The sequence below is a fragment of the Schistocerca nitens genome, chromosome 4 (genome assembly GCF_023898315.1).
Source record: "Schistocerca nitens isolate TAMUIC-IGC-003100 chromosome 4, iqSchNite1.1, whole genome shotgun sequence".
Classification (NCBI taxonomy): Eukaryota; Metazoa; Arthropoda; class Insecta; order Orthoptera; family Acrididae; genus Schistocerca; species Schistocerca nitens.
The window spans coordinates 15,317,059-15,330,379 of record NC_064617.1 but is presented as its reverse complement, the minus strand read 5'-3'; the positions used below and the strand labels follow the sequence as shown (position 1 = coordinate 15,330,379).

At 40.3% G+C, this 13,321-nt stretch overlaps 1 protein-coding gene across 3 annotated transcripts in view; it reads left to right on the top strand.

The window, feature by feature from the left end:
* The window catches only part of LOC126253587 (activated CDC42 kinase 1), a 566,545-nt gene extending 556,149 nt beyond the window's left edge, over positions 1 to 10,396 (top strand). For all 3 annotated transcript variants that reach the window (XM_049955017.1, XM_049955019.1, XM_049955018.1), the window contains one exon: positions 10,059 to 10,396. In XM_049955017.1, coding sequence (XP_049810974.1) covers positions 10,059 to 10,167 — 109 coding nt within the window. In that variant the 3' untranslated portion in view covers positions 10,168 to 10,396. The remainder of the gene's footprint in view (positions 1 to 10,058) is intronic.
* The last annotated feature ends 2,925 nt before the right edge of the window (positions 10,397 to 13,321 follow it).

Sequence of the window (13,321 nt, the reverse complement as noted above, 5' to 3'; positions counted from 1 at the left end):
TAGCCAGAAGTTGGGAACAGTGTGAAACAAGTCTCATCTGACCAAATGACATTCTTTCAGTGCTCCGTAGTCCACACTTTATGGCTTTGGCATCAAATTTTTCTTGCTACAGGCATTTGCGTCACTGATGAGTGGTTTCAGAATTTTGGCACCTTCCAGCCAGTTTCCTTTTTCTGGAGCTTCAGGTGCCCCCCCCCCCCCCCCCTACACACACACACACACACACACACACACACACACACACACACACACACAGAAGGGCTCATGAGTGTGACATTCATTTCAGCAGTTGGTTTTTTTGTTTTCATCCTCTTATTTTTAGTCACAATCCTCTTCAATGAACAGTCTGTCACAGTTACTCAGCACACACTTTATCACACTGTGACTTAGTGTACAATGTTTTTCTGCTTTTTATGTATGCGATATACTTCTTTGATACAGTCGCTCGTGAAACACCGAACACGTCAAATACCTTAGTTGTGGAAATACCCACTATATGGGCACCAGTTTGCCCAAGTTTGAATTAACTTAGCTCCAACATAGTGTACTCACAGTTACACAGAGCACTGTTGTGACCATGATTGACACTTATAGGATGTTGAGGTCATTGTCCAGATACTGTTTGTGGTCAGATACAATAGTACAACCTTTGACCTTGGCAAGCATCTGCATGTATGTTCAAGCACGCATATCTTGTGGATTTTCCATATTTTTTAACATCCTCCTATATGTCTGATGCTCTGCTGTTTTACAGCATACAATACCAGAGTGGATGTTAGATTTATCTATGGTATTCAACTATGTAGGTGTGATCTTTGCCAGCAAACTGCATGGACAAAATTATTGGCTTCCTGCAGTGCTCATTCTCAGAACCTGGTTGACACACCAAATGGCACAAATAAAAGACAAAGTGTACATCATACATTTAAAAGTATTCAGAGTTAACTAAATACAGGAAATAAATACCACCCCTTCTCGTCCATCCCCCCCTCCTCCACATGCCCCTTAGTGACAGTGGGGAATCTTATTCCCATAGAGTTAATAGTAATGAATTAATAAATTAAAATATCATGCCTGTTGCAGCCCTTTTATTCCTTGAACAGTTAAATGCAGTTATTTGTAACTTTTTCCATTCATTATTTTGTGAAGGGTGTCAGCCAAAAAAAATTTTGTAAAGCTTTGAAATTTTGTATGAAGCTGGTTGCAGGACAGTAAGTGCCATCATTCTCAAATACTGGATAAATATAGTCTGCATATTTCCATGTGCTGTGTTAAACTTCTTTGCCATCCACACCCCATCCCTTCAAGAAGCAGTCGATTTTAACCCCACCCCCACTCCCCTCCCCACCCGGATAGCAAGTCATATTATTTAGCAAGTTTGGTTGAAATTGATCCAATAGTTTAGGAGACGTCGCACACACTCATTTTTTATAAGACACTAGTGATACACCCCAGCTTCGCAAGGGGAGCACTAAGTATTGGAGGCCAGACGACTTGTCTGTCATACCAGTAATTTTGTTTGTGGGGGCACTGTGTATGTTTATGATTAAAAATTGGAAAATGACTACAAATAACTGAATGCCATCACCTTCATATAAATTAAATGATTTTAGCATCACATACCACTTGCCAGCACACTGCAACGTCTGAAGGTGTGAGCAGACTGCACAACTGCAACACACTAACAATTAGAGACATTTTGAAGGGCATTGCACTTCCAATGTTGCTCATTTATCAGTGGGGCTGTTGCACCAGTCTGCTGAGAGTGTCAGAAGAACTGGAGTAGTTCCTGAGAGAGGCCTTCACAAACAGAAAGATAAAAACAATGCAGAGGACTGTAATTCACCAAGTGTTCAGCCAACTAGCACAAATATTTATAAATTATATAAACAAACTTCCCTTGTGGCATACCAGTCCACCCACCAAGGAAAAATCTTTGACAGTACCAGGAATTGAAGGGTCCTCTATATGGCAGCCATTTACACTGACCACTCAGCGATGGAGACAGACTTCAAAGGTTACTGCTAGGTTAAAAACCAGAGATAAAAATTTGTAGTCACTCCAGGATTTGACCCTATGACACAGTCATTGAACTACCAGCTGTTACACAGTTTGAAACTTTGTATTGTTCACAAAATTGAATAATACCACTTTAATACCTCAATGGAAGATTCAAAAATGTTACTTAAGATTAAGTGAGAGAGTACCTAGTTTGGAGAACAAGCAGAGCAAAAGTGAAAAGGAATATATACATCATGATCACAGTAGAGAGAGAGATAGATAGATAGATAGATAGATAGAGAGAGAGAGAGAGAGAGAGAGAGAGAGTGAGAGTGTGTGTGTGTACACATGTTACAGATTAGTATGAATATAGGATCCACAGATGAAACATCATAGCTTGTAATAAGGTCTAATTCAGTAATAAGGCATCAACAGCAAGTGCTGTTTGGTTAGTTACAGTTTAGCCCATCCATAATGCAGGTTTGCAGATATTTCCAATTTTTAATTCACTTTGTGTTCAGTAGACTCTTAATTAAAATTGCAAGTTGTATCATATCTTGTGATGAAACCATGCTTGAAATTAATAAATATGCAAGAAATCATGGTTTGGAATTTGAGTTTTGGCTCTCATCAGTTTTTCCTGCCATACAGCTTACCAAACTATGCCTCTTTCTCCTCCATGGTACATGATATAAACTAAATGACTGAACACCCTCGCCTATCATTCTTCTGTCTTTCGCATTTGAAATAAATTGGATGATTTGGTGATCAGGGAGCTGTGACTCAGTTGTTTATTAGTGACTGGGGAGAACCGATAGAGGTACTCAAGGTACCCTCTGCCACACACCGTCAGGTGGCTTGTGGAGTATGGATGTAGATGTATATGTAAACTGGTCAGGAGACCTATCTTCTGTTATGAATACTGTTCACTCATTGTTTCTCATATGTGTATGACTATCACATGCAAAGTAAAATGAAAATTCTGTTGTGTGTGAAGTTGGCAGTAGTAGGATGGTGCTCTTTCTCTTTTTTCTTTTTCCCTCCTGAAATCTGAGGTATGCTAAGCTGTGAATCACAGCAAGAATCACAGCAATTCACAGACACGTTAGGTACTGTCAAGCAGTCTATAGTCATTGAACTCAGAACACTTCATTGTGTAAAACTTTAATTTCTTTTCGTTGCTGTATGTTGCAAGTGCATTTGTGAAATAACTTTTGGATTAACATGTCATTGTGACTGGATTAACTAGTAAATGTGAACATTTATTGCATTGTAACTTTCACATTGTGCAACTGGGAAATTTTTTGAGATAATCATTAGATGAGAACTGCAAATGAGGTGGGCACGTCACAGTACGTATAGTGAGAGGCGGTGGGGGAGGGGGTGGGGATGCGGTGGCAGCAGATATGTTTAGCCCCAGCCTAGAGGGATTATTTATAAATAGAAGCTTTCACTCTGCAATGGAGTATGTGCTGTGAGTGAAAATTTGCAATGTATCACAAATATTTGTAGGAGTTCAAATTTGGATCCTTCACAGGACATCCCACCATCTACTGGCAGTGTCTTTTAGCCAATTTTTACAGCCTTCTGAGACATTGAGCATGTAATGCATATTATTTTGGTTTTAGCTGGTTTTGCCTCTACCTTCTCACTACTTTGTCATTCTAGTGAAGACTGTTGATATTTCTTGCCAGCTGGTAGATGGGTTTACAGGAGGTTACTGGTAGGTGGGTTTACAGAAGGTTAGTGATTGCATGGAGATGAGTGAAATTTAAGCCAGATGGTGTGGTGTGCACTGGTTAAATTATTAGCAGTTTTTAATACCCCTTTACACTGAAAACGTGTTTTTCGTCACTCACCGTATTTACTCGAATCTAAGCCGCACTTTTTTTTTTTTCCAGTTTTTGTAATCCAAAAAACCGCCTGTGGCTTAGAATCGAGTGCAAAGTAAGCGGAAGTTCTGAAAAATGTTGGCAGGTGCTGCCAGGACTAACTTCAGCCGCGAATATATGTAGCGCTACACAGGCATGCTTTGCAGGCACAAAGATAAATACTGGTGCCAAAATCTCTGCACTAGTAAATAAATTTAATAAAAGGTGGAAGACGAGCTTTTTTCTCTGCCCCGAGTTTCGCCCACTGCATTTTCATACATTATCCAACGAAGTAAATACAAATTCCATACTGTTCGTCTTCGAATGTAGCAGCATTTCAATGTACTACGAAAATTCGACTGGCAGGACTGTTTGGGACGTTTGTCAATATGGCCAACTCTTCGTTCTGAATTTTTTCCTACCTGTGAGAAGAGATGGTTGCTAACAGGAATTTGTATGAATTATGAATCACATGCAGTATTCTCTTCACCATAAGAATAATACGAATATAAACATTTTGCCATGTATTCTTTCGTGTTTGCTGCTATCTCATTTAAATCCTGTCTGCCTAATAAACTATGAAACTAGTGTGAGACAACAGCAAACGCGGAAGAATATACATATCATGTCTTGTTTATATTCGTATTATTCTTGTGCCTAATAGTGATACAGTCAGAATGAAGCACGACAATTTACTAGATTTTTAAATCTAAGATGACTAATTTCTGTGCAGAATGTAATGTACAAAAGAGGCATCTGCAAAGATTTTCAAACGGAGAAAAATTTTAGCTAAACTCTCATTCAGAACATCTTCTATCATACACAGTCTATTATTTGGTTCTTGTTGATCATTATCAAAGAAAGCAGCAGTGTAAGTAACAACAAATAGCAGTCTCTTGCCATTGTTTCACTAATGAGACAATTTCTCTCATTTTTGTTATTGTAAGCGGCGGTAGCGCGCACAAAAGCAAGCCATGCCGCGAGCGGCAACAGGCCGTAAACACTCGATATCAGAATGCGACAAACAATGCATGACACAGTACAGTAATGCAGTTTCAGCTTATAGTGACATAAACACCTATAACAAAGAGAACGGCACTTATCAGATCAAATAAAAATAAGCAATCGATTCAAACCTGACGAAGCACGTGAAAAGGGAAGGGTACCCGTATAAATACGGACGAACCGCCTGACACATAGCAATGGCTACCTGGTAAAGCTTAACTGCTAAGCTTATGACTCGAACCAAACTACTGTAGCTGTATCGTCATTCATTCGACCTAAATTGTGTCTCATATTACAATGGACCAACTTTGTTTCGATTTGGAGGTGCGGCCTAAAACTTTTCTCTCCCCTTGAATTTTGAGTCTCAAATTTCAGGTGCGGCTTAGATTCGGAAAATTTTTTTTCCCTTGATTTCGAGTCTCATTTTTCAGGTGCGGCTTAGATTTGAGTGTGGCTTAGATTCGAGTAAATATGGTACATGACATAGCTTTAAGCAATTCAAGATGCCACTGCACCAGTTCACTGCACCAGTTACCCCATCGGCACATCTCCTTGGTTCGTTGATGCAGGGTACAGAGTAAGATAAATCGTATATGAGGTAATAAAATATTGCCTGTCACCTTCTGTTTGAGTGTCATTGATGCAGTAAATTTGAATGTCATCAACCTATTCAGTTTTGGCCTGTATGCTCTCCTTTATATCCCCAGTTAATCTTGAGATCAGAAACAATTTGATTTCGGTAGGGTGATACCTATCATTAAGCAGGTTAACATAATCATGCCATTTTGTATAGTGTATGCTGAAAGTGTTCATTTCCCCCCTGTAGAAACTTTGTGTCAATTGAAAAATGGTTCGTGTCAGAGACAGACATGATGAAAAAGATTGTTTAACATATTAAGCTTTCGGAAGAAGTCGTCCTTTAATAGAAAATATATGCACATTCATACAAGCACAGCTGACACACACGTGGCCACTGTCTGCTGTGGAGAAGGGAGGGGGAGAGGATAGAAATCGAGAAGGGGAAAGGGATAGAATTAGTTGTGGGATGGGAGCAGGGGTAAGTGTGTGGATGATGGAATCTAGTGAAGTTAAGAACAGAGGGTTATGGGAACAAAGGATATCTTGCAGGGAGAATTACCACCTGTGGAATTCAGAAAAGCTGGCATTGCCAGGAAGAATCCGCATGCCACAGCAGTCACTAAAGTAAAGCACATCATGTTGAGCAGCAAGTTCAGTAACTGGGTGCTCCAGGTGTCTATTGGTCATAGTTTAGAGGTGGCCACTCATGTGGACAGACAGCTTGTTAATTGTCATGCACGCATAGAAAGCCAACTGTGGTTGCAGCTTAGTTTGTAGATAACAAGGCTGCTTTGACAATTAGTACTGTCTTTGATGATGTAGGAGGTGCATTTGTGACTGGATTAGAGTAGTGGGTCGTGGATGGATGTATGGGACAGGTTGTGCATCTAGATGTATTGCAGGGATATGAACTATGAGGCAAGTGGTTAGGAGCAGGGGTGGAGTAGGGATGGACAAGGATATTGTGTAGGTTTACTAGGTGGCAGAGTACTACTTAGTGAAAGCCCACGAAAGTTCTTGGAGAGCCTGTGGTAGAACAGGACAACCACAGACGTGTCAGGCACGTATCACATACACACAATGCTGTTTAGTTCAGGACTCACAGCTACCCCATTACTACAATGTATAGACTTTGCACAACATCCCTGCTGACACCTGCACATAGGCTATGGCATTAGGAGTAGTTCGAGACATCTTGGTTGTAAGGTCCTTGTTACCTGTTCATTACAGTCTGATCAGACAGAGCAGCTCCAGTGACCCTTCTGTGATCATCTTGCAGAGCTCTTGATGTAGCCGAATGATGCCGCATGGGGTAGTAATATATGGGCAACCTTGTCCAACTTGACTTAAACACTCGCTTGACCCATCTGTGAATATTGTTAGTTTGTGTGGGACCCATACAAAGAAGGACCAACAGAAGATATTGAACATAAGCAAAGAAAAGCTGTACATGTATTCACATGCTTCTTTAAACCACAGGAGAGAAAATTTCAAGAAAGCCAAACTGGCAGATGTTAAAAGATAGATGCAAACTGCACCAAGAAAGTAGAGTGCCAGCATGAAGTTAAAAATCTAAGAACATACCATAACAACCTACATAGATATCTTGGAACTTAGATAGTGGCAACACTACTGTGGAGACACTATGCAATGGAATCGACTATTGTCGCTGATAGGACACATTGTTGACATACCCACCTTACCTCCGAGCAAGTGGACTCGCCCGTCCCACATCACCAGTGTGCGCACTATTGAGGGAAACACAGTCACTTGTGAGCGAGCGGTCCAACATAATGGTGTCACTTTGTTTTCAAAACAGCAACAACGGAGTTGGATCAAAATTGAATGTGCCAGAGGTCGTACAGCATGACAGTGTCATCAAGGTCTTCAAGAGGCATGTGGAGAATTGGCATTGCCATACAGAACAGTGGCATGTTGGGTAAAAGCCTTCAACGAAGGTCGGCAAACTGTGGCAGATGTGCATTGGGCAGGTCATCGTAGCGTCTGTGAAGAAGTAGTGCATGTTTTTGCCACATTAGTGGACAGTGAATGATGCCATATGATTCGTGAGCTCACCCACGAAACCAGGTTAGCACATATGACTGTGCTTCGCATCCTGAAGGAACACCTTGGCATGCAAAAAATTGCATCATGATGCGTTCCGAATGACTTTACGTAAATGCAGAAATGGATGCGTTACGACGCTGCTCAGACGCACTTGTAGTGCCATGAGTGCAAAGGAGAGGATTTCTTATGCCGTATCGTAACACTGGATGAGACATGGGCCACATTGTACGAGCCAAAACTGAAACGCCAATCCAATGAATGACGTCATTTTGGGTCGCCACCATAGTGAAAAGTGCGTCAGAGCCCCAGCATCGTGAAAGTTATGATGATTCTCGTGTAAGACTTTGATGGTGTTATCCTAATTCATTACGTTCCTCCATGGCAGTCCGTCAGTGCCCAGTATTACTGTTTATTTCTGAAGCATCACCTGCGACCAGCTTTGCGAAAGAAGTGGTGACATGTTCTGCACAACCCACCCATCATTTTGCATGACAATGCATGGGCGCATACAGCACAAGCTGTGGCTGCTGTGTTCGGTTGATGGGACTGGGAAGTACTGTACCATCCACCATACTCCGTGGACTTAAGTCCTTTGATTTGATTCCGAAGATGAAGGAACGACTTCGTGGCATTCACTTCAGAACTGTTCCAGAGATTCGACAGGCAGCAGACCACTCCATTTGCACCATCAATAGAACAGGCTCTGCTAACGGTGTACTGTGCCTTCCACATCACTGGCAATAGGTTTTAGCGAACGCTGGTGACTACTTTGAAGGACAGTAACAGGTGCAAACATGTAACTCTGTTATTGTATCGGTTGTGAATAAATAGTTGTCACTATTTAAGTTCCAACCCTCGTATTAGTCATGTAGGGGCTGTAAAGGTGAAATTAGAATTGTGACAGCATTTGAGCAGTCAGTCTTATTTCATTCCCTATACAACCGCAAGGGGAAGAAGACTAACATATTTTACAATGGAATGTACCCTCTGCCGTGCAGAGTACAGTTATATGTGTAGAAATACAGAAAACTCTGCGCAGTTGAATTAACTATCAGCAGCTCTTGCATAGAGTGGGCATGGGGGGAGGGGGGGATAAAGGAATGCTTGAGGTGCAACAGCAAATGAAAGCTCACGCTTACCTCAGTGGGTAATGTTCATGCAGTGACAACTGCTACAGTCACAACAGATTAATTTCCATCTCCTTCTAAACATGTTACTGCTTTCAAAGTGGGATCAAGCTCAGAAATATGTGGATGGCCTTGGTGCTTGGAGAATCATTCTAATGACAATATGGGTCACAAATGGGGATATCTACTGATGCAAGATTTTTATGGGCCCCTACCTGGGAATGAGCATCTGAGAAACAGCAGATCTGGTAAGATGTTTGTGTGCTATTGTCGTGAATATCTGTGGAAAGCATTTGCCAGATGGTCAAATCACAAGTAGATGATGAGGTGTCAGATGTGTGTGCTTAGCCACAGAATGTATAGGTCAGTCGATTGCCCACTAAGTTCACGATTGTGTTGTGATGCACTGTCATCCGGGTGAACTGCCAGCTGCTTGAAAGATGTGTAGTACTGGTTGGGGCAGTGTTATTCTGTGGGAGACATTCGTCTGGGCTTCTGTGGGACCTATGGTGGTAACCGAGGGCACATTGACAGCTATGTGAACATTTTTTAATAACTTCCAATGCTAGGGCCACACAGTCAGAGTGAAGCTTTTGACAGACATAGTCTTTCAGGTGTAAACTGTAATGTTTTGTTTTTCAATACAAAATTCAGTTTTAACACCAGACCATTGTCAAGAGCTTAAAATAGAGCTTTAGCACAAGCCAAAAACATCTGACCTTTATACAAATATTATATATTGATGATGACCTTGTATATTCAGTTTTTTTTTATAATGGCCATATTTTTACTTACAGTATGGCACTGTTTAAGACATGTTCTGAGCATCAAAATTGGAAGCACCTATTGAAAAATAAAACATTACACTCTACGATGGAAAGCCAATGTCCTTCACAAAATATGTGCACGTTGTTGAAGACCCTTTGAATCCCATCATGCTCAATATATTCTCTGATGGTGATGGCATCTTTCAGCAGGATAATTGTCCTTTTCACAAGACCAGAATTTATGCTATAACAGTTTGAGGAACACAATAGTGAACTCACATTAATGTCTCAGCCACCAGATACGCCTGATTTGAACCTGACGAAATACCTGAGCACTTAAAAACCACCACCCTCTAATTTACAGAAATTGCATGACCTTAGCTTGAACATCTGGTGCTACATACCTCCAGAAATCTACCAATGCCTTGTCAAATCATTTCCATGCAGAATTGCTGCTGTATTGCTTTCCAAGTGTAAATCAACACACTGTTAAGCAGATGGTTGTCGTCGTATTATGTATGTATGTATGTATGTATGTATGTATGTATGTATGTATTATATATATATATCGATCTACTACATTTTTTGTCAATAAGTTTGTCTTTCATCTTAATCACACATTTCTGGTTCCTTTATTTCAGACTTGGTTTAGCATCACGACACCAGTGTGAAATGGCCCTTACAAAGTGCGAATGGGATGTTGATCGAGCTGCTTCTTATATCCTTGATGTGGGAGATGCAAATGTGTAACATTGTTGCCGAGCCTGTAGAAAGTGCAGTATTGTGTGCTGACACTAAATAAAACTTCAGCAGTTTGTGTAATTTTGTAATATGTGCTGTAAATTGCAAGTTACATTCTGCAAAAAGAAAATATGTTGTACATATTATGGCAAATTGTAGAACATACCCATACTGTTTTGTTTAAAAAGTATCTGCGTCAATGATATGAGCATATCTCTGTATTTTATACTGAATGTGTTTCCGATTGAAATAAATTAAGTATTTATTTTGTGTCATTATTCCTCTTACACCATGTTTATTCAAATGAACAGATGCTTTAATAGCAGTCTTGAGTATGATTGTCTGTTGATTTGCGTTACCATATGATGGCAGATGTGGGTTCCTTAGGGTGTGTCAGTCTCAGTTCATCCTTCTTATCCTTCGTCAAACTTGAAGACAGATGAATGAGAAACACATTTCAAAGTGTACAGGTGCTTTCCACCATCATATAATCAGAAATTATAACAAAATTTCCAGTAAATGAGAACTAATGAAATGTCATTCTGATTCTGTCATTCCTTGGACATACTCGTTTGTAGAGGTTTCGTGTGGGAAATTCACTTTGATGCTTCATGTTGTCCAAAGAATGTTATATGTTTTTGAAGACAATATATGGATTATATAGATGAGAGGAGTCTCTTAAGTATTCAAGAAAAGTAGAAGTCGAAATATTACATTTCCTTTCTGGACTAAGAAAGCAAGGAGGGTATGAAGTTCACATTGCCGCATTCGAGACAATTGTTGAGTATAGTGAGAGGTAGAGAAGAACTAAATCTTCATCAGTTAATTCAGCCGGCCGGTGTGGCCGTAAGGTTCTAGGCGTGTCAGTCTGGAACTGCGAGACCGCTACGGTTGCAGCTTCAAATCCTGCCTCGGGCATGGATGTGTGTGATGTCCTTAGGTTAGTTACGTTTAAGTAGTTCTAAGTTCTAGGGGACTGATGACCTCAGATGTTAAGTCCCATAGTGTTCAGAGCCATTTGAACCAGTTAATTCACATCTAGCATAACTGGAAATGTGCAGTGGTGAAATAAGTGCAAGCCATCCTCACTGTGGGAGAAGCCCATCTGAGAAACGACACATTTGCAGATACTTGCACAACACACTCTTTCCCTGGGAGGAGGAAACCTGCCCCTGAAGGTGGAAAACTGAGCAGATATTTGAAATTACAGCATTTAACCCTTTGAGTGCTGCACCGGCGCATGTGGCTGGCCATGTCAAGCCTGCCCTTGGGGCCACCTAATCCATGTACCTGCGCTGGCAGCCACTGCCACGGACTATTGTGTGCGCTTGAGCTATCCGCTCAGCCGTCTTCGCCCTGGCCTGAGTATTTCTGGAACCGCGGCGCTTCTGACAGTCTCGCAGTTAGTGTGATTGCTGACGTTACAAATAAATGCAGGATATCTGGATACTTATTCCATAGCTTTGAATCTGCAGATGAATTGCTCGACAGACTTAATGTACACTGAAACTACTTACACTGCTAACATGTTACTCCTCATCAAAGGCTTTCTTTCATTTACAATAAGTTCATGAGAATCATCATAATGTCTCAGTATACATCTGTGCTTTATTTGGCATACTGATACTTAATTATCAGATTTTTGTATGCGACTTACAATGTACACACTGTAGAATCTGTAACAACCAAACGTTGACATTCTTCTTTACTAGTGCAATAATTCGCCCGCAGACAACCTTCGAGGGAAGCATCTGGAAGCTGAGACACACTTTTAAAGCTAATAAATATAGTTTGAGAGCATTAACCCAATAAATTATCCTCAAGGAAACTTCAAAATCAAAAATTCAACATTTCTTAATTATTTTTATATGGGATGCAATTTTTACTGTACAGTAGAAATAAACCATGATTTATAACTTTTGTTTAAGAGCTAGATAAAGAAACACTCAAGCTTCTAAACTAACTAATTAAATGTCACATTTTATTCCTAATGACATTTTGTGCTTCAGAAACTGGGAGTGTGGGCAAATGACCAACGTGTGCTGAGGCGCCCTTTCCAAGTGTAGGCCTAGAATTTTTTCACAAATCCAGTGTCCTGGAAAATAGGACAGCAATCCGTTACTGAATATTACTTGAAAATTGTAACCTGAATTGCGGTAAAAGATATTTATTTAAGTGGGGACTAGTTTCGGGTGAAGCCCGTTTTCAAATAACCGTGTCAAAAAGGAATGTGACAAACACATTATATTTGTTAATAAAACCAGAGAATATCGATAGCTATCTGTCTTCTATGGTTTTATTAACAGCTATGATGTGGTTGTCACAGTCTTTGTTTTACATGCTAGTTTGAAAATGGGCTTTGCCCGAAACTATTCGCCGCTTAAATAAATATCTTTTACTGCAACCCAGGCTAAAATTCTGTAATAATAATAATGCTAGAATTTATGGTTTAATTAATGATATTCGCACTAAGTTTAAGGTTTAACTCCTACCAAGAAGTTATGGAAGAATCGATAAATTTGTACTAAGTTTTTATTTTTGCACCTTTTGTATGAACATTTGAAGCATCCAGTCCGTGTTTGTCAGCACAGACTGGATGCTTCACATGTTCATACATAAGGTGTTAATCAGCAAAGTAATTCATCTCAAGAGGCTCTTCAAGCTCAGATAATTCGGTGTTGCTGGTGCTGGTTCCTGCCCACCATATATATATTTCCCATCCTCCTTTCGCATTCAGGCTTGGGACTGGCAATGAATATCTGCTAATGATATTTTGCTCCCTGTCACTGATCTGTGAAGAGTGTGAGCATTCAAAACACAAAGGTCCACAACATAAGAAAAAAATAAACGCTTTTTGTACTATTTAACAGATTTAAGCACAGATGCAACAGAGCTTAATAGCATATCGAAGTGGTCTACTGCTCCCAGATTTGCGCTGTAATCAACAACACATTGCGGCTTCATTACTTTTTCATCAGTCATCCTGTTGGTCTTTCCTGTGTCACGCATTTCTGTAATGTTGCAGGTAGTCAGCATGAACACCTCTCTCTTGTTGCACCACTTGATGGAAAGCATTGCGTCAGTTGACATAAACTCAACTTCTCCTCATTCAGTTTCTTTAGTAGCTTCAGAAAGTTGCACCTGTTCCTACATACAGTACTGC